At 37.2% G+C, this 23,773-nt stretch overlaps 1 protein-coding gene across 6 annotated transcripts in view; it reads left to right on the top strand.

Annotated features, from left to right (window-relative positions):
• The first annotated feature begins 8,611 nt into the window (after positions 1–8,611).
• Positions 8,612–23,773, top strand: part of AP1S2 (adaptor related protein complex 1 subunit sigma 2) — a 28,333-nt gene continuing 13,171 nt past the window's right edge. For 3 of the 6 annotated variants that reach the window (XM_081278353.1, XM_081278354.1, XM_081278351.1), the window contains exons 1-4: positions 8,612–8,770; positions 10,956–11,134; positions 18,883–18,991; positions 19,578–19,715. In XM_081278353.1, the coding sequence (XP_081134479.1) occupies positions 10,956–11,134; positions 18,883–18,991; positions 19,578–19,715 (426 nt within the window). In that variant the 5' untranslated portion in view covers positions 8,612–8,770. Of the gene's footprint in view, positions 8,771–8,907; positions 9,151–10,955; positions 11,135–18,882; positions 18,992–19,577; positions 19,716–23,204; positions 23,300–23,773 lie in introns of those variants that run through there. The other 3 variants (XR_014020136.1, XR_014020137.1, XM_081278352.1) reach the window with 2 other exon arrangements.

Below are 23,773 nucleotides of genomic sequence, written 5' to 3'. Positions count from 1 at the left end.
CCAACTGTCCACCTGGAGGCCCCACACATAACTGATTTGAGGTTCATCACCAGTCTGCCTTCTTCCTGGGTTTCTTCTCTCAGGGAATCATCCCCCAGCATCATCCCTGACTTTATGCCCATCCACCCTGCTGCATCAAAGCAATCTACACCAATCAATCCTATCTCCTAAAACCTCTCCAGTCTATATCCCTCTCTTTATTCCCTATTCACACTACCATCATCTCTCCTGTAAAATTTTCAACACAATTGGTCTCTTGACCACTAGTCCTGACCTCTGCAGTGGATACATGGATCTTCATTCCAAACCCTTACACTACTCTTTCAGGAAACTAAAAACTACATTTCTTAGGCTTCTGGTTGCAATGTAGATTCCAATAACCAGGTGCACCATGCCAGATTTGGGAGATGGAAGTGATATATTATGAAAGGGTGGGGGCTTGCTTCTGCCAGTTCTGTTGGCCAGCAGTATTATGAAGGCATTTGGCTTTTAACAGCAGTTGTAGAGGAAGTCCAGTGTCCAATCCCTAGCTATATGAGTGAAAGGAGCATCCACTCTGCTGGCAGCAGCTTCCCAATCTCCAGATGACAGCAGAGTAAGGGTAGTCCTGGAGCCAGCAGTTATATGGAAACAGCATCTTAATATTCCAGCTCACTGCACAGCAGAGGCAACAGCTCTTTGGCAGTCAAATTCTGCAGTGTTATTCTGGAAGGTTTTCCTGGAAGCTCAGTCTAGATTTTGCTCCTCTAGCAATGCTAATCATTTTTAGACTGCTTCTGTTTGTACCAGTTAGAATGGCATATTTCATCTGCAACTAAATTCACTACAGACAATTAACCACATCTCATCCAGAGTGGTATTTCTGAAACTCTAAAACCCCAAATCTATAATGGCATTGTCCTTGCTCAGTCTTTTTCACTGGCCCCAATATCCTCATATCAAGTCCAAACATTTTAATCTTTTTTGAAAGGTCTTACACAATCTAGTCCTCCTAATTTCTGTACAGTCATCTTTACCCATGCACCCTCTGGCCACAATCACCTTTCATTTCAGGTGCCTAAGACAGTCAGGCACCCATCTCTTTGTTTTGGTACCTGCTATTCTCCCAGTGTGGAACTCTCCCTGTCTTCTCTTGGCCAACTCCTATTTTTCTTTCAATCTTGGCCTAAAGGCTGTGTCCTCCAAGAAACCTTCTCTGACCCCACCACCCATCATCACCACAAAAACTCTGGGTTAGAAACTCTCCTATATGCTACCACAGCATCCTGGTCTCCCTGCTTTGAAACGCTCCACCGAGTTGGGATTGACAATTATAGGCTGTGCCTCACGCCATTATACCATATGAACTTGGCAGAAGGTTCCTTGTCTAAGTTGCTGTCTATTTTGCCCCCAATATTCAGTGAGTGAATACTTTTTTTAATTTTTTCATCTTTAATGGACAAAGATCAGTTTAGGCTCAAGTTTATAAACTGAATGAAATAATAAAGAAATTCAAGAATTTTCAACAGAGGGTCTACTCTCTATAGGATCTGTTTTAGAAAAACAATCATATGTCTATGTGAAGAAGGAACTGTTAATGGGATCAGGTGGAGGGAAGGGGCTGAGATAGAACATCCAGTCTGTTGGTTTGACATAGTAAAATATTAGTGGTGAGGGAAAGCAGGAGAATATTTCATAAAACTGATAATATTCAAGAAGTAATAAGACAAGGCATTATTAAATTTTCTTTTGGCATTTCAAGTCAATTTAATTCACACATTGAGTACTTTATGCAAAACATTATATTAGGTTATGAGACATCAATTTTTAAGTTATCCCAAACCTAGAGATAGTAAGCTAGTAGAACTTAGTAGAGTAGCTAGTAGAAATAGTTGAGTAGTAGAAGTACAGATACCTTAATACCAGGCAGGGAGAAAAAAGAAGGCAGAATTGAAGAGCTTATGTTTTGAGGGTGAGTGTGGTTTCTTGGTTTTTAATTAATTTGTTTGTTTTTGCCTAAAGACAATGAGCTAGTGATTGGCTGTAAAAGACAACGTACTGTGATTCGAAGAACATTGCCTGGAGGAGTTTTGGTTCCTCCCCTGCCACTAATTGTACTATGATCTTGAATAATTTGCTTAACTTCTCTGAGGTTTAATTTCATCATTTGTAAAATGAAGTTTTTGAATAAAATTACCTTTAATTCTATTGTTTTATATATTTGCCATACTTAAAATATGTGCAGTATTTCTAAAAGTTTTCAATCATCTAATTCAAATGTCCATATAATCTAAATAGTGCTAATAGGACCTTAGTATAAATGTTTTAACTGTTCCTATAGTATTTCGATGAAGTTTGGTTTCTTGATTATAAGAGATTATAATATTCACATGCGTCCATTATGGACAGTTTACCCAAATGTGTCCCTCCCACCCCAACCCTTTCTAATTTTTCAGCCCTTTCAGCCTTCTGATTTTGTTTTTACTTTGTTTTATCAATTTTCTGGTATTAATGCCAGGCTTTATCAGAGAAATGTAAAGAAAAATCTCAAGTCTTTTTTGCCTTTTTGATAGATGAGTAGTTTTAAATTCTGGACTCAGACTATGTGACAATTATCTTCAAACATCAAAGGAAGGAGGATATAAAGCAGGATTAGAATTAAGAAAAAGTGCTATCCACTTGAAAATTCACCTTCTATTCCTACTACTATGGTTCTTTCTCTTTGTAACTGCGCATGCAACAGCTTGCAAGAATGGACAGTAGTGCTAGCAGCTGTAACAGATGAACCCAGAAAAATCAGTCTTATTCACTTAAAGCACAATTGATGGTAGGAATGATTGGTCGTAGTGGTCTGTGTATGTATGCTCCATGCAGTCATTCAGGAACCCAGGCTGACAGAGACTCAGTTTCATTAATCAGATCTCAGCTCCATGGTCACACTTAACTGTAGAGGAGGCTGAGAAACAGGGTTATTCTAAGGAAGAGAAGAGCAAGTTTGATTACTAACTACATAATGGTCTCTGCCTTACCCAAAGATATTGATTCTGTCTAGCTGTTCCCTCTTATCTTCCTCCTTTCCAGCCCATGTCTGAGTTGCTTATAAAATAGTTCAGGGGTGATTCCCACTTGCTATAAACTATTGGAAAAAACTTTTAGAGTAGTGATATTCATCCAGTAAACTTCTGATTTTTATGGTACAACCTTCAGGTTTCTCTAAGCACTCTGATTTCCTCTGCCTTAGAATCTTCTTATAGAGTACAGGGCATATAATGACCATATGTCACCCTGGGTTGTACATATAGATTTAGCTTCAGATTCACAGAATTGGGAATGTGACTCTCCTAATGTGATCAGGCTTAATGAAGTCAGTGACAAAAAGAAAAAAATCGGATCTCAGTTCTCCAAGTATGGCCCCTAGATCAGCAGCATCAGGATCACCTAGTAACTTATTAGAAATACAGTTTTCAGGCCTTGCCTCAGACTTGTTAAATCAGACTCTGGGAATGAGGCCCAGCAATCAGTGCTTTCTAAGTCCTCTAAGAGAATATTCTAGAACCACTGGTCTAACTATTTCAAATTGAGTTAGAGAACTTTGGAAGCACTTTGTTTAAAACATATAGAATCTTTTTTATATTGCTATGAATTAAGAGATAAAAAATTCATAGAATGCAAAAGATTGCTGCTAAGAGCCCTGGGAAGGGACTGGGGCTGTAGCTCAGTGGAAGAGTGCTTGCCTAGCACACGTGAGGCACTGGGTTCGATCCTCAGCACATTAAAAAATAAATAAATAAAACAAAGGTATTGTGTCCATCTACAATTAAAAAAAAAAATAAATAAAAAGAGCCCTGGGAGGTCGTGAGGGCAAATAGTTTTCAAATGCATCATACATGGAAATCTGAAGTTCTATTAAGTATCTCTAGGGATTTCCTAAAAGAAAATACATTCATATATGTGACTGATGACTGCTAATTTAACCAGCTAGGATCTGTCTGCAAAAGAGTTGGAATTCTGTATCAGGAGTTTAAGGACTGAGTCAGTATCTTATTCATCGTTGTATCTCTGTTATCTCCTAGCACAGATACACAATAAGCATTCATGCATTCATGATAAATCAATGAAAGGATGGAATAGCCATCTCATGTATTCAAGTTCCTAAGTAACTTTGACTTTGAGTAATGTTCCAAGCTTACTTTTTTTTTTTTTTTTAGAGAGAGTGAGAGAGGAGGGAGAGAGAGACAGAGAATTTTTAATATTTATTTATTTATTTTTTAGTTCTCAGCGGACACAACATCTTTGTTGGTATGTGGTGCTGAGGATCGAACCGGGGCCGCATGCATGCCAGGCGAGCGCGCTACCACTTGAGCCACATTCCCAGCCCAAGCTTACTTTTTTAAAGATCAAATTTGGATCATATATTCATATATACTTTTTTTTTAAAGAGAGAGAGAGAGAATCTTTTTTGTAGATGGACACAACACAGTGCCTTTATTTTTATGTGGTGCTGAGAATGGAACCCGGGACCCGCCCATGCTAGGCGAGTGCTCTACCGCTGAGCCACAATCCCAGCCCCACATATATACTTTTAAGAATACTGACTGCCTTATGTATGTGACCAGCCAACCTCTTCAGAAGTTTAGGTTTTATCTAATAAATTTTAAGAACAATGCCTCCAACTCTTCTGTGTGAGAAGGTGTGGGGGGGGTGGCTTAAATGACTATAGTGCTTGCTTCATTTCTTGAAATGTTTATAAAAAGATTTTACCACATATTAACTCTTCCAGTGACCAACCTAGGTCACTATTTTTTTTTTTTTTTTTTTTTGTACCAGGGGTGCTTAATCACTGAACCGTTTTAAAAAATATTTTATTTACAGACAGGGTCTTGCTGAGTTACTTAGGAACTTTGCTAAGTTGCTGAGACTGGCTTTGAACTTGCTATGCTCCTGCCTCAGCCTCCTGAGCTGCTGGGATTCCAGGCATGCACGACCCACATCTGGCTATTTTGACACTATTGACATTTGGGGCTAGGTTATTCTTTATTGTGGAGCTTTCCTGTGCACTGTAGGATGTTGAGCAGCATTCATGGCCTCTACCCACGAGATGCCAGTAACATCACCCACTTCCAGTTATAACAAACAAAATGTCTCCAGATACTGACAAGTGTCCCCTAGGGAAGAAAATTGCTCAGGTTGAGAATCACTTCTCTAACCTAATATTAATATGGTAAATTTCTGCATTTCATTCAGAGCTATGGAAACAAGCTTCAAGAAGGAGCATATGTTGTTCTACATCTCTCTTTAACTCATTGGTGAGGCCTTTGGCAGTGACAGCTCTATCTATTTTGAAATTAACTAGTTCACAAACCTCTTTATTTTAGGCCAGTTTTCTCCCGGGAACAACTTTATCTTTGGAGATGCAAATTCACAAACTCTAAACATCTTTTTATACATGTCTTGTATACTGTTTCAGCTCTGAATTCCATTACTAGGCATTTTTATTTAATAGTTTCTAAATAATTTATAGACTGGCTAAAAGAACTCTATAGAAGCCGAAATATGGAGTTAGCAACTAACGGAATGGTTGTTTCATTACAATATTTTAAAGAATTACTTAAGTAAAAATCTAAATGAAATGTAATAATTGTCTTTATTACATCCTACTTCAAGGTTCTGTCCCTGGAAAAAAAATTCATCACTGCTTCTGGAATTTACTTCCTGGTATCTAAGGAATATGCTAATAATTCTATTTCTGAATTTATTTCAGATATTATCTATTTTAAAATTATTTTAACTTATCCTCACTTCTGCTCCTCCATATTCTCAATATATTACAATTTTTGTTTAAATCATCAGTGATTAAATGATAAGTTGATAGTGTATGCTGACATCCTTATTGACACCTTCATGCGAATGTCTCCTCTCTTAATATACCTGTGGGTATATATTTTAAACTTTTATTTTTCTTTTTTTTCCATTTAATGGTCTTGGGAGAGTGAGAAGGGATGAAAGCAAATGGCCATAACACATTTGACAGAAATAACAGGAAACTAAAATTATTTCTAAAAAGTGTAAATGATTACATAAAGAATCTCAAAATTTTACTTTAGAAGGTAGAATCCTATTTCATTCTCACCTCTTACATTTAGCATAAGTGACAGCAAGGCATTTTTTTTAATTTAAGAAAAAAGTATAAAACCTGGTTTTTAATTTTTCTGAAATATAGTCTTATAATTTCTTTCATTATTAACACTGAAAAATCAGGATCATCAAGAAAGCAAAAACAGAAGATTAGAAAAGATAACCTATTGCCATGATACATTAAAAAAAGATACTAGGTGAAAAGTAACATGTATGTAATGAAGCCTACAATTTGGAAGTTGAGTCAAACAGTTAATTACTAACAAAGATGGCAACCATGTTTCTTTTTTGTCTTTCACAGTGAATGCACAATTAGCACTTAATGCTAAGACTGGGGAATAAACCATCTATAATCTACTGAAAAAGACCATCTGCTTCTATAAATTTTGTTCTCATATACTTGCCAAAAGAAGAGAACATATTAACAAAATAATGGGCCCTGCACTGTTAATTGCTAGGTTGTTTGCAGTTGTGCTGTTGCTATTAGAATTTAATAAGCCATTCCTTCTGCTAAATTAATAAGCAGCCAAGATTATGTAATAGCTGCTTTCAGCTGCTAATTATTTTTCCCATAATTCCTTCCCCTTTCTACCCCACCCCCACTTTTTTTGGCTAGGAACACAGAGATGAGGCTGCCAATATGTCATCAGCATATCTCGCGTCCTCATTTTCAGAGTCACAGACCAACATTAGGAGCATAACCAATGAGTTTAAACTCGGAGGTGTCTATCTCTGGAACCTTGAGGACATGTGTTTTGTACAGAAAAAGAAAGAGCATTTAAAATCAGAGGGCGAATTTTCATTGCATAGTATTAGAGCCATCTTTGAACTGGTTAATGGTATCTATTTCATGTAGTAAGGGAGAAAAAGGACATTAGTAAACACCTTTAGGGAATGTTTGGGCAGAGAGCAGGTAAAAATTTAGGCAGGGGGTCTAAAGAACTATAGAGATACAGCCCTGTGCTTTCAGTCTATCATTTTTTAAAAATAGCTTTCAGTATAAATTAATCATACATGTTTTAGGAAACTTTCCAAGCAGCATAGTAGGACTAAGAAGGGAAGGTATTATACATTTTTTATTTTGTCAAACCAGTGCATTAAAAATACCCCAAATGCCTTCAAATCCCTATTTTACATCATCTTGGTTTTATAGACATTGTAACACAAAATGAACATAATCTCTAATATAGGATATCTTTAAATTGATCAAATTCACTTTCATGAAAAAATTAGTATTTCTTTTATACTTTAGGCCATTAAAAAATTCTGGCGACCATGTTTAGTAACCTCCACAAAGAGGGAATAACCCAACAAAAGCATTTTTCCAGTTCCCTTTGTAAGAACCTAGGTGACTGGGGTAATGAATAGTATTCGACATGGGAAACCCGTGGCTGTTCAAGCAAGGTCACCTAATCCTGTGGGTCCCCTCTCCTTTCCTTATCTATAAAAGATGAGTTTAACTAGATGATTCATCCATTCTATCATCCAAAAAAAAAAAAAAAAAAAGCATTATCCATTATGTGCCCAGAACTAGCTCAGCATTTTGGCTCTTAACAAATCTACCCTTTAATAGTCTTAACTCACATTTATGTTGTTACGTACTAGGCAGTTAACCAGGTTAGGAAGCAAAATGAATAAAATCCAAGATGTGCAAATATAGGCTAATGGGCATGTAGGTGAAAGAGGGGCTTGTGCTTACAGGGTTTTAGGGTGAGGCTTCATAGATGTGACATTTGACAGGAAGGACATGCCAGGCAGAGCAAGTCGTCGGCAAAGCTAAACTGGAACCCAGGCGGCTGGTGGGGGCGACCCTGTGTAAAGGAAGCGGGATCTCGAGGATTCCGTCTAGACTTTTCAGCCGAGAACGGACAGTAACTCATCCAGTCCACAGCGAGGAATGGGCGAGGCATGCCCATAGAAGAAACTCTTGCGATGCTTGGAGGGAAAGTGTCTGAGCTAAGGCTGTAGCAATACGAGGTGAAGGAGGGGCCACGTGCACCAGCTCCACGAAAGAGCTGACTTGTTTTCCCCCGAGTTGCAGCACTCTCTCCTCTCACCATCATCACCGACCGTTACACCTCCCATGCCACCATCTCGGGGCACCGGGAGTCTTCGGAGCTCGAACTTGGCTCTTTACTGTCCGGACCTTCCCTACCCTGCACCACCGGGTCAACTAAGGGCGCCGCAGAACCCCATCCTCCCGTCACTAAAGAGCCGGGACAACCGCCCGCGCGCGTCCCGGAGGCACAAGCATAAGTACGCAGGCGTGCCAGCCGCGGCAGAAGCCGCTTCCGGGTCACGTGGCCCAGCTTCCGGTTATAACCACGCCCCCGAGCGGAGAGATGGCCAATCGGCTACCTCAGACTACGCGGTATCTGCGCTGCCTACAGAGCCGTTGGCTACGGCTGAGCGCCTTCCCGCGCGTCGCCCAACCTGCCCCTCCTCTCGCCGCAGCTTCGGCTCCTCCCTCGTCCAGCCCCCGGGGCGGGGTCTGTTGGCTCGCCCTTCCCTCGCTGCTTAAGCCTGCCCTCCTCCAAGCGGGTCCCCTCCCCACAGCACCACGGCTTCTTTTCCTCAGCAAGGCGACAGGGGCTTCCCCTCAGCCGCCGCCGCCCCCGCCGGCCGAGCTCTGCCGCGTCCGCGGCCAGCGGCCGCCGTAAGTCCCGAGGGACAATTGGAGGTGCTGGGGATGGGAAGAGGGAGGGATGGCTGGGCGCGCCCCCCGCCGCCCCGCGCACGCCCCGACGACCCCACCCCGCGCCCGCCTGGCCCGCCACTGGGGCGCCGCGCCCCGCAACTCACTTCTCTCCACGTCCGCGCCCCGCACACTACTCTGCGCTGCGTTTGGATGCGGGGGCCAGTCCTAGGCTCCGCGGGGGCCCCGCGGCACCTGTGGTTCGAGAATCGACTCAAGTTTTGCGGGGCGTTTTTGGGAGGGGCCGGGGGCGGCGGCGGCCGAGGACTCTTGGCGCCCCCTGCGCGGCGGCGGATGCCATTGTCTGCACCGCTCCTTGCCTGTCACCTCGCCCGTGCTTGGTCAGTGATGGAGTGTGGCCCCGGGAGTGGGGGTGGCATCGGAGACGGCGGGACCCAAGGAACGCTGGACCCAAGCCCACTCCAGGGTTGAGCCCATTGTTTTTGACACCAGTCTCGAGGAATTGTAGTGCCCTGTGATTTGTGGCAAAAATCAGAGCATTGGTTTATAAAGAGAGGAAAAGCAATACTTGTGCCTTGCTACCAGGTTTCGTCCCATGTTAGCGCATGATTTATTTTAAGGGGGATACATTGTTTCTTCGTCCGACAAAGTTATGGGGCGGTTACAGGACCCTGCTACAGACAGCCGGGAACCCATACTGTATTTTTCGAAAGCAAACGCCCACCCCTCCTGGCTACCAGGATCTGTGAACACAGGGTCCATTCTTGTCCAAGTTTTGGTAACGGGTTTGCATAACTGTGCAGTTGATGCTTCACTTGCTGTCCCTTCGAATGCCGCTATCTTCAGGACTTATATGGGAGGCACTTTGATACCACTGAATAAATATCTGTGTGTCTTGTGCTGCGGAAGCTTTTTAAGTAGAGTAATAAGCTAATTTTAACTTTAATAAAGTTAAATTGCCAAGTCATAAATTTCCAGGTATCTTGATGCCTTTTTGCATTATCGCAAAAAAGCAGCAATAATTTCTTATTGGAATTTAGATCCCATTTTATTCTGTTGGTTGTGTAAATTCCCCCTCCCCGGTTCAAATTCAAGATGGTGTGGTGAATATTAAGAGTCAAGGCTTGAATCTTACTCTCAGTGGCACTGTTAAAGGTACTTATAAAGGTTAAAAAAAAAAATGAATACCTATCTGAATCCTACCTTTAAATAAACTTTGTAGAAACAATACTTACCGTTTGTAGTTAAGATAACCAGTTGAATTTAAAAAATGTTGGCTTTAAAAGAAGATGTACACCGATCAACAGACTTGCAAGTTTCAAATAAATCCATACAAATTAGTTTAAGTATAAAATATATTAGAATTTGGCATCTACTCCATCTGTAAACGCTATTTTTTGTTTTAAATGAAGTATTTCATGTATTGTCCGACGATGTATACCTCTTATTTTTAGCCTTTTTAAGGTTTGCATTCTCTTCCATAATATTAATAACTCAGTTCTTAATTGTGTACGTGTTTGTGTTTTTTTTTCTTTTAATGAGAAGAAAACAAACTTCAAATCAGGCTTTTATTAGGAAAAATATATTTATGTGATCCTTTTTTTAGTTAATATTTTAGATCATTGTTTTGCTTAAAATATGCTAGCATAAATTGAAGAGAGAATTCTAAATGATAAGCAGTTTGCAAGTAATTCAGCCTGGAACTAGAACGGCCTCGGGGTGAAAAACAGTAGATCTCCTGTTTCTTCCGAATGTAGAATGTACCTAAACCAATTGATATCTATAGTTCTTTTTTGATGCATGGTGTAGGCAGTGTGGAATGTATAGTATGGGTAGAAAATCGTTTCTTAAATTACCAAAGCTATCTTTTTCTTAAAAATTTCACTCCATCTTATTACTTGTTTTTCTTTTTATACACACGTTTCCCTCCAAAGATGGTGTGGTGAATATCGTGGTCACATGTATGTGGGTCAGGGTGGGATGGGAAGGGAAGATTTGCATCTAAGTAGTAAGATCTTTCTAAAATAATTTTCTGCTATTTTAACTGGCATAAACATATTGATGACTGCTAATAATTTATCAGTTAAACACCTATCCCTCAAAGGTTCTCTGAGAAACATGTAATCTTATAACTATTGACTCAAAGTATTGCATTTAATATTGATTTTCTTATTTATCTTAACAGATGCAGTTTATGTTGCTTTTTAGTCGTCAGGGAAAGCTTCGACTGCAGAAATGGTATGTCCCACTCTCAGACAAAGAGAAGAAAAAGATCACAAGAGAACTTGTTCAAACCGTTTTAGCACGGAAACCTAAAATGTGCAGCTTCCTTGAGTGGCGAGATCTGAAGATTGTTTATAAAAGGTATAATTTTTAATTATCAGAAAGGTGGGATAGCAGAATGAAATGATAGGTCTTTTTTTGGGGGGGGTACAGGGGATTGAACCCAGGGGTGCTTTACCATTGAGCTACATCCCCAGTCCTTTTTATATTTTATTTTGAAACAGGGTCTCATCAAGTCACTAAGGCTCACCTCAAACTTGTGGTCCTCCTGGCAGTCTCATTGGGATTACAGGTGTGCATCACTGCACCTGGCATTGGTCATTTGTAATAGGGAAGTTGCAGACTTTTGAGCAATAACATTTATAAATAATGATCAATAAATATTTAAATGAAATAGGTTTAAAGGAAAGCTTTTTATTTTAAGATAACTGCTGTTTTGATGAGTTACCCAGGCCAAAATGATACGTAGGGAAATCATCTTTAAACTAATTATATAATTAAAGACATAAATGATTAGTCATACACAACCATCTTTTCAGGAAAATTCAGTGAATTCAGGGGCAAAAAGGATCAGTATTTTAAATTACATGAGTAATTCTCTGAATTTAGGCAAGCATAGATGAGAGTCTAATTCCCATGAATCTTTATAAAATAATGACTAATATTTAACATGCCTTGTATCTGACTGTTAGAATCTTATAAACATTTTGGCTACATATAGACTTTTGCAATTATACAGATGTCTAAAAATTTTATGTATGTATAGGATCTGTTTGTTAATAGTATTTATTAATTTGAATTACACTTGTTGCTGTGGTGAAGGTGTTCTTAGATATGATAGATAATTTTGCCAAAGATAGGTTTCTTAAAATTTGGTAATTTTTTTACACTGATATTTAAAAAAATGCTTTATATCTTTATTTTACTGGTATCTGAAGAAACTCTTTTGAGTATCTTAAATTTTTAGGATTGTTCTTAACAGGTTTAATGAAATATAATTTATTTTTTTACAGAGTATATTTTAAAGGGACATTATTTGCTTCTTCCCCATTTCTGTTCCCTTTTGAATAATTTACTGAATTTAAGATTAAAACATTTCTGCATATAAAAAATTCTCTTGTATGGGGAGTATACAGTGAACTAACAGTATGGAATGCCATGAGGGTAGAAGAGAAGTCTGTTTTTTCTCTTTTATACTCCAAGTGTGGATGGTTTTTTGTTTGTTTGTTTCATTTTGTGTGTGGAGGGGTGGGTGGCAGGGAAGGAAGTGGCCATTGTAGGACAAAGTGAGTTTCTTAAATACTGTAGACTTTATTTCACAATGAATTTAATCATTTAATCATGTTTGGGTGATTTTTATACAGTGTTGGGTTTATAGTTGTTGAGAAAGATTTTAGAAAAATCATAGCACTTGAGATCTGAGAGATATCTTGGAATAATCTGGTCAAGTACTCTTTTATTTTTTAAGCTTTTTGACCCAGGGATAGAGTCTTAAATAAAACAAGCAGAAATGGAACTGCTCTTGTGAAATCACAGGTATCCCATCACCCTGCTCACTTGGCCTCTACTCTTTGCACAGGAAACCGTTCTGAATTTGAAAAATAATAATATTGATCAAATTTCTATTGTATTAAAACAGTATATTTGGGAAAAGTGACTTGTTGGAGGTCATATGCTGCTGGGGGTGGGGAGTGCAATTTAAATTTCAAGTATGGAGGCAAAGCTTTTAAATAGGAGTGAAAAAAGATTAGGTGAGCTTTTTTTCAGAGATTGAAGAATGACAAAGGGTGGGGGGAGGACAGGGACTGAAACTGGCACCTGCAGGATCTGTAGGAGACTGCATAATAATAAAGTCCTGAACCCAGAGGCTTGTAAAGGAGAGCTGTTACCTAGGGAAGTTTTATCAGACTTGGTCACACATAGAAGTGGGGAGGACTGCCAAGGAATAAGTGGGGTGATCTTAACATTTCTAATTTGGCTGATGGGATGAATGGTAAATTAGAGAACCCAGCTAATTTTTAGACAAGTTGGTTTTGGAATGTCTCACTTTCTGGTGGGTTGTGTTGAGCATAGGCATGGAATTCTGGGGAAACTTAGACGAAAAGTGTTACATATCCATCCTTCAAGTGGAAGGCATAGGGTAAGTATTAGGTCAGTAAAGTCAGGGAAGTGGAGTGAATTTCGAGAATAAGATCAACTAATGCCAGATGTCACATAAAATTCAATGAAGGTGAAGAAAGAATCTGGTAGATTTTGTAGTAAGCACTTTATAAAATTTCCCTTTGCCAGAACATTTTGAGTGGAGTAGTAGAGACAGAACTCTCGATGTAATGGGGAAAGAGTGAAGAGGTAGAGTAATTTAAATAGCACATGGAGACTATTTTGGGGAGCTTTGCTGTGAGAGAGGTGGTAACCACCCCTAGACATAGGAGTTGGGGACAGGATTGAAAAAAGGTGTGAGAGGCTTAAGCTTATTTTTAGATAGGGGAAGGAGTCCCCCGTGTGGAGGAGGAAAATACCAGCAAGGGACTCAAGCCTATGAATGGGCAGTTAAAAGGAATAAAGGAAAGAACTGGTTGGTGTTCCTATGCTTTCCACTCGGCCTGTCCCTATTGGGCCACTTCTTTTTCTTAAAGTTATAAAGAATATTTAACCTGACTTTAATATTTAGATCAACACTCCCTTAAGTAAAAGGTGAGCTTAACAAAAAAAAAAAAAAAAAAAAAAACGTAGCTTTATTGAAATAATCATGTACAAAACATGGAATTTTTTTTTTTTAAAGAGAGAGAGAGAGAATTTTAATATTTATTTTTTTTTTTTAGTTTTCGGCGGACCCAACATCTTTGTTTGTATGTGGTGCTGAGGATGGAACCCGGGCCGCACGCATGCCAGGCGAGCGCGCTACCACTTGAGCCACATCCCTAGCCCAAAAACATGGAATTTATAATCTGTTTTTCTATATACTCCCCCATTTCATCTTCTTACCACCTCATATATTTTTGTTGATATTATCAGGTGATTTGATTTCACTGCTCTAACTGGATGAAAAAGCCTTTTAAACCAGAGAATTACTGCTTAGCTCCTGAGAAATTCTGAACAGGCACTTTTTTTTTTTTTTGTATTAGTGATTTAACCCCTCGCTTTGCACTAGCACTCTGCCACTGAGCCATGTCTGCAGCACCACCAACCGTTTTATTATTTTTTAAAATTTTTTTTTACCTTGAGACAGTTTCTCTTTAAGTTGCTCAGACTGGCCTGGCACTTGCAATCCTCCTGCTCCAGCCTCCAGAGTAGCTAGATTTACAGGTATGCGCCACCATGCATTGCTGTTCAAACAGCTCTTTTGCTGTTCATATCAGCAGAGGTTTTTTATGTCCTTTTTGTTAAATTGGGCCATACACATTCTTCATTCCAAGTGTTTGGCATATAGATTTCCCTTTGGAGAGGGGAGCTATAGGGGAGATAAGGAAAATATAGCTGAAAAGACAGACTGAAAATCTGAGGACCTGAATTGTCCATTTGTGCTATTAGCTAGTTTTGTGACTTTAAGCAAGTCACTTTGCCTCTGTTTCCTCATCCCTAAAGTAGATACTCTTAAAGATCTCTTGAAGACAGAATATTGTATGTTTCTGATTCCTATTTTATGCAGCACTTTATAAAGGAGACATTGGATTAGTCTTCTTAAATTAATTTAAAAATATGTTCATGCATTACTAGCTTGAGAATTTGTTAAAGGGTACTTATTGATTTTCTTTACTAACAAAAGAATTCTTTTTTTTTAACATTTTTTTTTTTAAAGAGAGAGAGAGAATTTTTAATATTTCTTAGCTTTCGGCAGATACAACATCTTTGTTGGTATGTGGTGCTGAGGATCGAACCCGGGCCGCACGCATGCCAGGCGAGCATGCTACCGCTGAGCCACATCTCCAGCCCCACAAAAGAATTCTTAATGACATACTAGTGGGTATTGAGAATAGTTTAGCTACATTCACCCATAGTCAGCTGATAATTTAGCTGACTGCAGAGAAGTCATGTGTTTGAATATAAGAATAGGCACTTTCAGATGTTCTCTGAGTGCCAGTAATTAGAGTAAGCCTTAATCCACCGTGCTAAAAATAACCAAACATACCTTTCTTCTTACTAGTCTATTATTAATTTCACTTCAGATTTAGACTTACAAATATGTACTCAGAGAACAAAATGAGCTCATTATTGAATTTTTAAAAATGTTGTTTTTTTTTTTTTTTTTAAAAAAAACCATTTGGATTTTAAAAATAGGGAAAACACTTCAGGTTTTCTTGGTAATCTTTTACTAAAATCAGTATGACTTTTTTTTAGTTCTCTCCTTTGAAGCTCTTAAAATACTGCTTTGAGCATAGTTTAATTTTTACCAGGTGCAGGTTTATTTTAATACGATTGCTGGTTATGGTTTTTAATGTAAAATTCGGCTGTGGGGTCAAATTTGCTGTTCTGGGTACATTACTCAAGCCTGGATCTCCTATAAACTCAAGCAATAATAGTATCTCTGGTAAGGTAGTGAAGATTAAAATGGTAAAATATGCGGAAGCCTTAGCTAACATTTAGTGCCTCATTTAGAGTGAGGACTCAAGTTTGGAGCCAGACTTCTGTTTCTTCCTTCTTTAAACTTTCTGAAAAGGCTTATGATCCTGATAGCTTTCTGTTCATCTGAAAAAAAGAATTCATTAAATATTGTGTGTGTGTGTGTGTGTGTGTGTGTGTGTGTGCGCGCGCGCGCGCACTTGCTGGGGATGGAACCCGTGGCGTTGTGCATGCAAAGTAAGCACTCTACCAACTGAGCTACATCCCCAGCCCAAGAATTTATTAATTTGACAGCTTCTTTTACATTCTTTTTTAAAAAAAATATTTATTTTTTAGTTGTAAATGGACATAATATCTTTATTTTATTTTTAATGTGGTGCTGAGGATCGAACCCAGTGCCTCACGCGTACTAGGTGAGCACTCTACCACTGAGCCACAATCCCAGCCCTCTTTTCCATTCTTAATGAAAGTAAACATTTAGAGAGCCAGGGATATATTTCAGTGATAGAACACTTGCCTTGCATGCACAAGGCCCTGGGTTCGATCCCCAGTACCCAAACCAAAATTTTTTAGATAGTGTTGGTGGGACTTGTTCCTCTTTTTAAAAATATTCCATAGCTGGGTATGATGGCACATGTCTGTAACCCTAGAGGCTCCAGATATTGAGGGTAGGTGGATGGAAAGTTTGGGGCCAGACTTTATTGAGACCCTCTGTCCAAAAAAAAAGAGGTGGGAATGTAGCTCAGGGGTAAAGAGCCTCTGGGTCTATCCCTATTACCAGAAAACATTATTGGTTGGTGTTTAAATTCATGCTTCTGAATGATTTCTATAATTTCAGACCTTTGAGTGATATTTAAGTAAATAAGTATCTTAAGTATTTGTAAAAGGCAGTACTGTAGATAAGGAGTAACGATGGTGCAGCCATTAGATTATATAACACCAGCATTGAGGAAATCTTGAAAATAAGGAATTTTACTGGAAATTATTAGTAAATGCTGTGTAATAGAATTATTTGGTATTCTGTTCACATCAGCTAGCATAGCTTGTTTTTAATGTACCATTTTTATGTGAGTCCTTTTAATCTTTAGTTTTTTCTTTTTCTTTTTTTTTTAAGCTTTATTTTTATATGGTGCTGAGGATTGAACCCAGTGCCTCATGCATGGTATGCAAGTGCTCTACCTCTGAGCCACAACCCCAGCCCCTTTAGTTTTCTTAATTCAGGGAATGTTATTTATCATTTCTGTGAATTTCTCCAAATTCAAAATTCTACTAAAGAGCATGGATTAGGAAGAACTTAGAGTTGGAATATTCCTTTGCTTTTTGAACAGATGATCAAAAACAGGGTAATGATGGGAAAGAGAGAAATCATTTGTTAAAGTTGGAAGCCCTGCCTTGTTATGTCTTCATGATTGATTCCCTTCAGGGTGATAAACAAATACATTCAGATGCCTACTTTATGTGACTACGGGAGACCCACCATTTTAAATAGCTTTCAAAAAATGGAAGTTAGGTAGAAGTTAGGACATGCAAAAAGACATGATGTGAGACAGACGTTATTACCCTATATACATGTGTGATTATACTAGTGGTGTGACTATACCATGTATAGCTAGAGGAATAAGAAGTTGTGCTCCATTTGTGTACAATGTGTCAAAATTAGTTCTGTCATGAATAACTCATTAAAACAAATTTAAAAAATAAATAAATAAATTGGAAAAAAATAAAGACATGATACGTATGACAGAGGAGTCTAGTGAGAGGGTTAAGGACCTGGAGTTAAGGAGGGAGACCAGTTTCTTGTCACAGTAGTTTTCTGGGCTTCATTGATTTTTGTTTTTTTGTGTGTGATCAAAGATGATAGTACTTGCTGTTGAAAAGATCCAATAAGGGGCTGGGATTGTGGCTCAGCGGTAGAGCGCTTGCCTAGCACGTGTGAGGGCCTGGGTTCGATCCTCAGCACCACATAAAAATAAATAAAATAAAGATATTGTGTCCAACTACAACTAAAAAATAAATATTAAAAAAAGAAAAGATCCAATAAGATAAAATGGTTTTGATAATATTGAAATTAGTAGTGTTGTGTAAATAATAGGTTGTTTTTATACTGAGCAGGGACTCATTGAATCTTAAAACTGAAGTTGTGTATATTTTCTCTATATTATTTCACATTATACTATAAGCAGTAATTGCCTGTCATATTTTCTAAAAAATAATAAGTGCTCCTCATTGAAAAGTACAATCTAAACCGAGACTTGTTTAGAATATCTTAGGTTTTTATTTTCTTTTCCTTTCAAAAGCTTTAAGTACACTTAAACCATTTTGAAATGTTCATTTAATCCTCCCTAAAGGACTTGTTATGCCTCAAGGTAAGTGTGTTTTTTGGGGATCAGGCATAACCCAGTTCCATGTGCCAGAATCCTGATTCGGAGGAGAGTAAGTGTCCCAGCCTTATTCTGTCTTCTCTGGTAAAGAATCTCCTCTTTAATTCAACAGTGTGGAAGTGGGAAAATTTGAGGATGAGTCTCAAGTTTCCCTTAAGTAATAAGAACTTTCTGTTCTATTTCTCAAACTTCTATAATAACTTGGAGCTGTCATTCTTTTTTTGTGGGGTGGACATTATTCCACAATCCTAGAAACCTCCTTTAATAAGGCTATTCTGTGCTGTTAGAGGATAACATAGTGGTTACAATTGCCTATAGTGATGAGAGGTTGTGACAAGAAGAGGGTCTTCAGGTTCTGTACTATTCTGTTCTGGGTGCTGGTACATAAATGGGTTCACTTTGAAAACTCATTGAGCTTTTATGACTTGAGATCTTCTCTGTGTATATATTATGCTTCAGTAAAATGTCCAAGGCAATGACCTCAATAAGTCCTTCAGTAGAAAGATCTATATTACTTGCTGTTTACTTGTAGTTTGAATTAATCCCGGTGTATTTTGCTCTAATTTAGTAGATTTTGTAGTAAGAAAAACCTGGGTCAACTGTTTTCAAATGTTCATAAAAAGGATCCTGAAAGGACAAAGAGCAAAATCAGTTACTCTTTCTAGATGGTATGATTTAGTGTTGTTTTTTTTCTTTTTGCCTGTGTTTTTCAAAATATCTCATGCATTTATTACTTTTGTAGTCTAGGAGAAAAAAATTCTGTACTGTTGTAAGAAAAGAAATAAACATGTTTATAGCATGAGACCTTCCACAATAGAATATGAAAATATATTTAGAAAACATGATTATAGGGGTAACTTTTTTTTCCACATTTGTTTTTTGTTATAGATATGCTAGTCTGTATTTTTGCTGCGCTATTGAGGATCAGGACAATGAACTAATTACCCTGGAAATAATTCATCGTTATGTGGAATTACTTGACAAGTATTTTGGCAGTGTGAGTATTTATTTTAAGAAATTGAATACCATCTCTCTCCTTTTTTTAAAAAAATAATCTTTTTCCTAACAAGTTTATTATTTGCATATATTGGGGATTACAGGGAGAAAGCAATAATAACTTTTTCCTCAGTTTGTCTACTCAGTTAACTTACAGGGTCATTGGCCATACAGACCTACTCATTTAATTATGATGGTTACAATGAGTTTTAAAATAGTACAACAGAAAGGACTCTTGACTGTAAACATTAATATCATGGTAGTGCTTAGTGCAGAATTCAGATTTGGTTAGCAGTTTAATCACATAACCCAGGAAATAAGTATTTAAAGATCAGTTTTAAGAGCAGAAAATTACTAAGTTGCTCACATTGAGAGTATGCAGAGACATGTCTTATTTATCTTGTATGCATTGTTTTTTCAAGTACTTTAAAATTTGAAAATTATGCTTACTTAAATTAATGATGCTTAGTCAATGTGATTGCTATTTTTAGAAAGAGTTAAAATTGATTCACTTTGGTCAGATTTCTTTGGCTTGCTTAAGTTTTAACAGTTTGAGGGATTTTGTTTGTATTGTTTTTGTTTTTCAGGTGTGTGAACTTGATATCATCTTTAATTTCGAGAAGGCTTATTTTATTTTGGATGAGTTTCTTTTGGGAGGGGAAGTTCAGGAAACATCCAAGAAAAATGTCCTTAAAGCAATTGAGCAGGCTGATCTACTACAGGAGGTAAGTCACTTGTTTTCCTGACTAGGCACTAGCATGTTTTGCTCTTGCTAGGGAAGTCTCAGTCATCCTTCTTAGAGTTTCGGTAGTTACCCAGAGCATGCTTGGCATGTATTATCCATGTGCAGTTTATTGATTGAAATATGTGTCAGTCACATCAACTCAGTTATCTATGGATGGATGGTTCACTTTAGAGATGGTCTATTGGTCAAGCTTATTTTTGATGGCCCAGTTTTGGACCCTACTAGGACAGACTATTATAAAAAGAGAAAATATTGGCTAAACCTTACAGCAAGTTGAGAACTCTCCATCCATTGTTTTGAATTACTTAAGACAACCAACCTCCTTTTTAATTGGGAGTTGACTGTGAGATTACAGCATTTTCATTCCAAATTGGTTCATATTTTCACCTCATATCCATTAAGTACAAATGTAGCCAAGCAAGTGGTAGGGATTTCCAATTAGACTTTTTGTAGAACTCTCTAGTTTTATATTAATAAAGCTAAAAAGTATTCATACTTTGCTTTTCTTAAATAGCAAACCATGTTCTATAAAACTAATGTTTTCTCATCTTACCTCCATATTCCAGAACCATAATAACCCCCTTCCCTTTTTAATTACTTCAGTCATCCTGGGGTAACCATGCATGTATTTGATACTTATGTACTTTCTGTTTCTGAAATTTAAAATTTCATATTGATATAAGTCTACCTTTTTTAAAAAATTTAATGATAGCTTAATTCAGGTACTAAATGGAATTATGCCTTAGAGCCAATTGTGGTTTTTATCATATAGAAAGTTTATAACATAAGAAAGGGTCAGTAAATAGAAAAAAACAATGTAGTGTGTTTTCATTAAGGCAGTTGTTAAGTGTGTGTATATGTATGTATATATAAAAAGTTGATTTTTTTTGATTCACAGGTGTATTTTGCAGAAGCATTGAAAGTATGGTTTTGTATTTCTAGCTTATATTAGCCCCCCTCATTGTGCATTACACATGTATTTGTCAGTTCTTGCTTTTTTTCAGTTACTAAAGGAGACTTTAAATTCAGTTTTTTAGCATTTCTGTTTTTACAGAAATGGCAAGCTTTAAGGTAATGAAATGAGAGAAGATTTACTCTCTTTCTCCATTATAATTTCTTTACTATTGGCCTCTGGAGAGGAGGGAACTACTAGGGAAACCTACTGCAACACTCAATGGTAGGGGTTGCTGTAAGCTGAGGTGACAACAGTGCCTTGTGCACCTAATTATCTTGTAGTTATCAAAAGAATAGTTAGGGTACCTGCAAAAGTGCAGAATTTGTTGGCAGTCCTCATACCATCTGCTGTTCAGTAGTAGAATGAGAACAGACCCTTTTCCTTCTGTGTACAGTTTGCCACAGTGATTATATTTGGAGATTTTTATTTTTAGCATCAGGTGTGCTGACTATAAGCATATATTATATGGTTATAAAATTGGTTTTAAAGTTAGTACTTTCTTATTTTGCTGCTCACTAAACAAACTTTTAAATATTAGGTAGAATCCAGGATGAGGAATTGGGAATTTTTCATATTTGTCTTTTTCCTTGGTCACTTTTGTATTTCATTATTATGGACTTATATTCTGTTCTATCAGAACCTGGTATTTCTTCCAAGTTTTTCATCATTTTCTGATTAATTACATTTGCTTTAAACATTTAAAACATTTTGAAAGTTGTTGAAGTTCAGCTTCTTACTTTTAATGTTTTCCTTAGATGTTTAAGGCACTGATATCTCCTTGTGCCTGGAATATTTTTTTTTAGTATTTATTTTTTAGTTGTAGATGGACACAATACCTTTATTTTACTTATTTATTTTTATGTGGTGCTGAGGATGGAGCCCAGGGCTTCGCATGTGCTAGCCAAGTGCTCTACCACTAAGCCACAGTCCCAGCCCTGGATTATTTTTTAAATGATACTGGGAAATTACTATGTACTTTATAATATATGACAATGATGCTATGTTTATCTTATAGTATTTAATGTACTAGGGGATAAAAGCATTACTATAGAAGTATAATTCCTAATATAAATGCCATCTTTAGCCTCTTAGTCTGGGGATTTTTGTTGTTCATACTATCAGTGGTAAGAAATTTTTATTGACTATGTAGATATAAATAATATTTTTCAAATTATTTCTTGTTAGATTTATCAAAATGCTTAAATTTATGTTACCTATTTTGGTTTTGCTGTTTGGGGTGTAGTATTCAATTAGTCAGTGTCATGAAGTGATTTTACTTCTAAAATTGTAAATATGGCTATACGATACTTTATTAAATTCAGCCTTAAGTTTGTAGCAGAAGTTCTGATTATTTTAACCTAATTTTTTTACAGTATTTATTTTTTTAGTTGTAGGTGGACACAATGTCTTTATTTTACTTTATGTGGTGCTGAGGATCGAACCCAGTGCCTCACACATGCCAGGCACTCCCTCTACCTCTGAGCCACAACCCCAGCTCTTAATCTAATTCTTTATGCATTGTGATTTTTTTCTATTTAGTGTCAGGTCTTTTATTTGGGTTATTTCTAAGCTCTAAAAACTTTCAACTTAAAATGAACTTGTATCTGTTGGGCTTAAAGATAAATGAAATCACAGAATGATTTTGGTTTTTAGTTCTTTTTTAGCTTGTAAAATGTTTCTATCCTTAAGAATTAGATTTACCCAATTTATATGAATGTTACATAATTTAGATAGTCTTTCATCTTATAGGCAAACAGGACAGATTGTCATTGGCTCAAGTAGGTTGTCAGCATAAACATTAATAAGAATAAAACAAATGCATATTTAAATAATAATTGCTAAAATATCAGCATAAGTAATCAAAGAATAATGTTACCTTTTTCATTGTGGTTAATTACTTAGTAAACAAGGGACCATTTTTGGCATTTGTAGACTGAACTCTGTGCTTGTTCTTTTGGTATTTGGTTGTGTGAATACACGATTAGATTTTGGGGGGAAGCCTGGAAATTGGCCCATTTTCCAATTTTTAATGTTTGTTGGGATTTTAAACATTTCATCTTAACATGCCACTGGTACTAAAGTTGACTCTTAAATTATTAAAGTATAACTTGTTGTGGTTGCTAAATTGGTTATATATATATTGGTTATATATATATATATATATATATATATATATAGTTTTGATTGTCAATAGACCTTTATTTTATTTATTCATTTTTTATGTGGTGCTGAGAATTGAACCCAGTGCCTCACACATGCTAGGCAAGCACTCTACCACTGAGCTACAACCCCAGCCCTATTGATAGATATTCTTTACAATGTTTGGAGTACCCCCACCATACACATATATATTTAAGCCAGATTTTTGGGGGGGTGAAGTGGAGTATGATGATGTAGTTGGATTTATTTTATAAACACATACATGTATAATAACAAAGGAAATAATAGCATGGCATTTTTTTTCTGTAAAAAATCAGCCACTTACCAGTTTTTCTCTGCTCCTTAATTTTATAGAGCCAGAATGAAGAATGGGGAGGTTTGTCTGAGGATATCTTATGATAAAGAGCAGTCTAAGGCTTTAGTCCCTTTGACCCCCAACTTATTTATTGGTAACTACTAAATTTACCATTTTGTGGCATGGATAAAATGGGGTGCTATGCAAACACTGTTGCACGTGAGATGATTTAAAGTCCTTGCTTGATCTGTGAAGATCAAATAGTTAAATACTGGGCATTGGGCTTTAACCCTCAGCATTAGATGCATGATGGTGTTGATCAGCGCTTTGAGATGTGTTGAACTTTCTTTTTTTATACTAACAGCATCGTTTTGAAATTTGTGGTGGTTTTTCTTTTGAGCTTTGTTTGCTGTTGGTATTGTTTCTCACTGAAGTAATCTGCAATGGAAAATAAGTGAGGTACCAAAAGCAAGCATTATTATACTCATGAATTTGCTTCTACTTCAAGATGATCCACTTTATGAATAGATTTACTGGATTTGCAGATGTTTATCTGCCTCATTTAGAAAGTGGTACTCTATGGAGAATTACTGCTGCTAAAATTGATTTGTTTTAGTGCTGGGGGCTG

Source organism: Spermophilus citellus (assembly GCF_964194105.1).
Source record: "Spermophilus citellus genome assembly, chromosome: X".
In the NCBI taxonomy this organism is placed as follows: Eukaryota; Metazoa; Chordata; class Mammalia; order Rodentia; family Sciuridae; genus Spermophilus; species Spermophilus citellus.
Note: the sequence above shows the minus strand (reverse complement) of the source record. Positions and strands in the feature narration are given on the sequence as shown.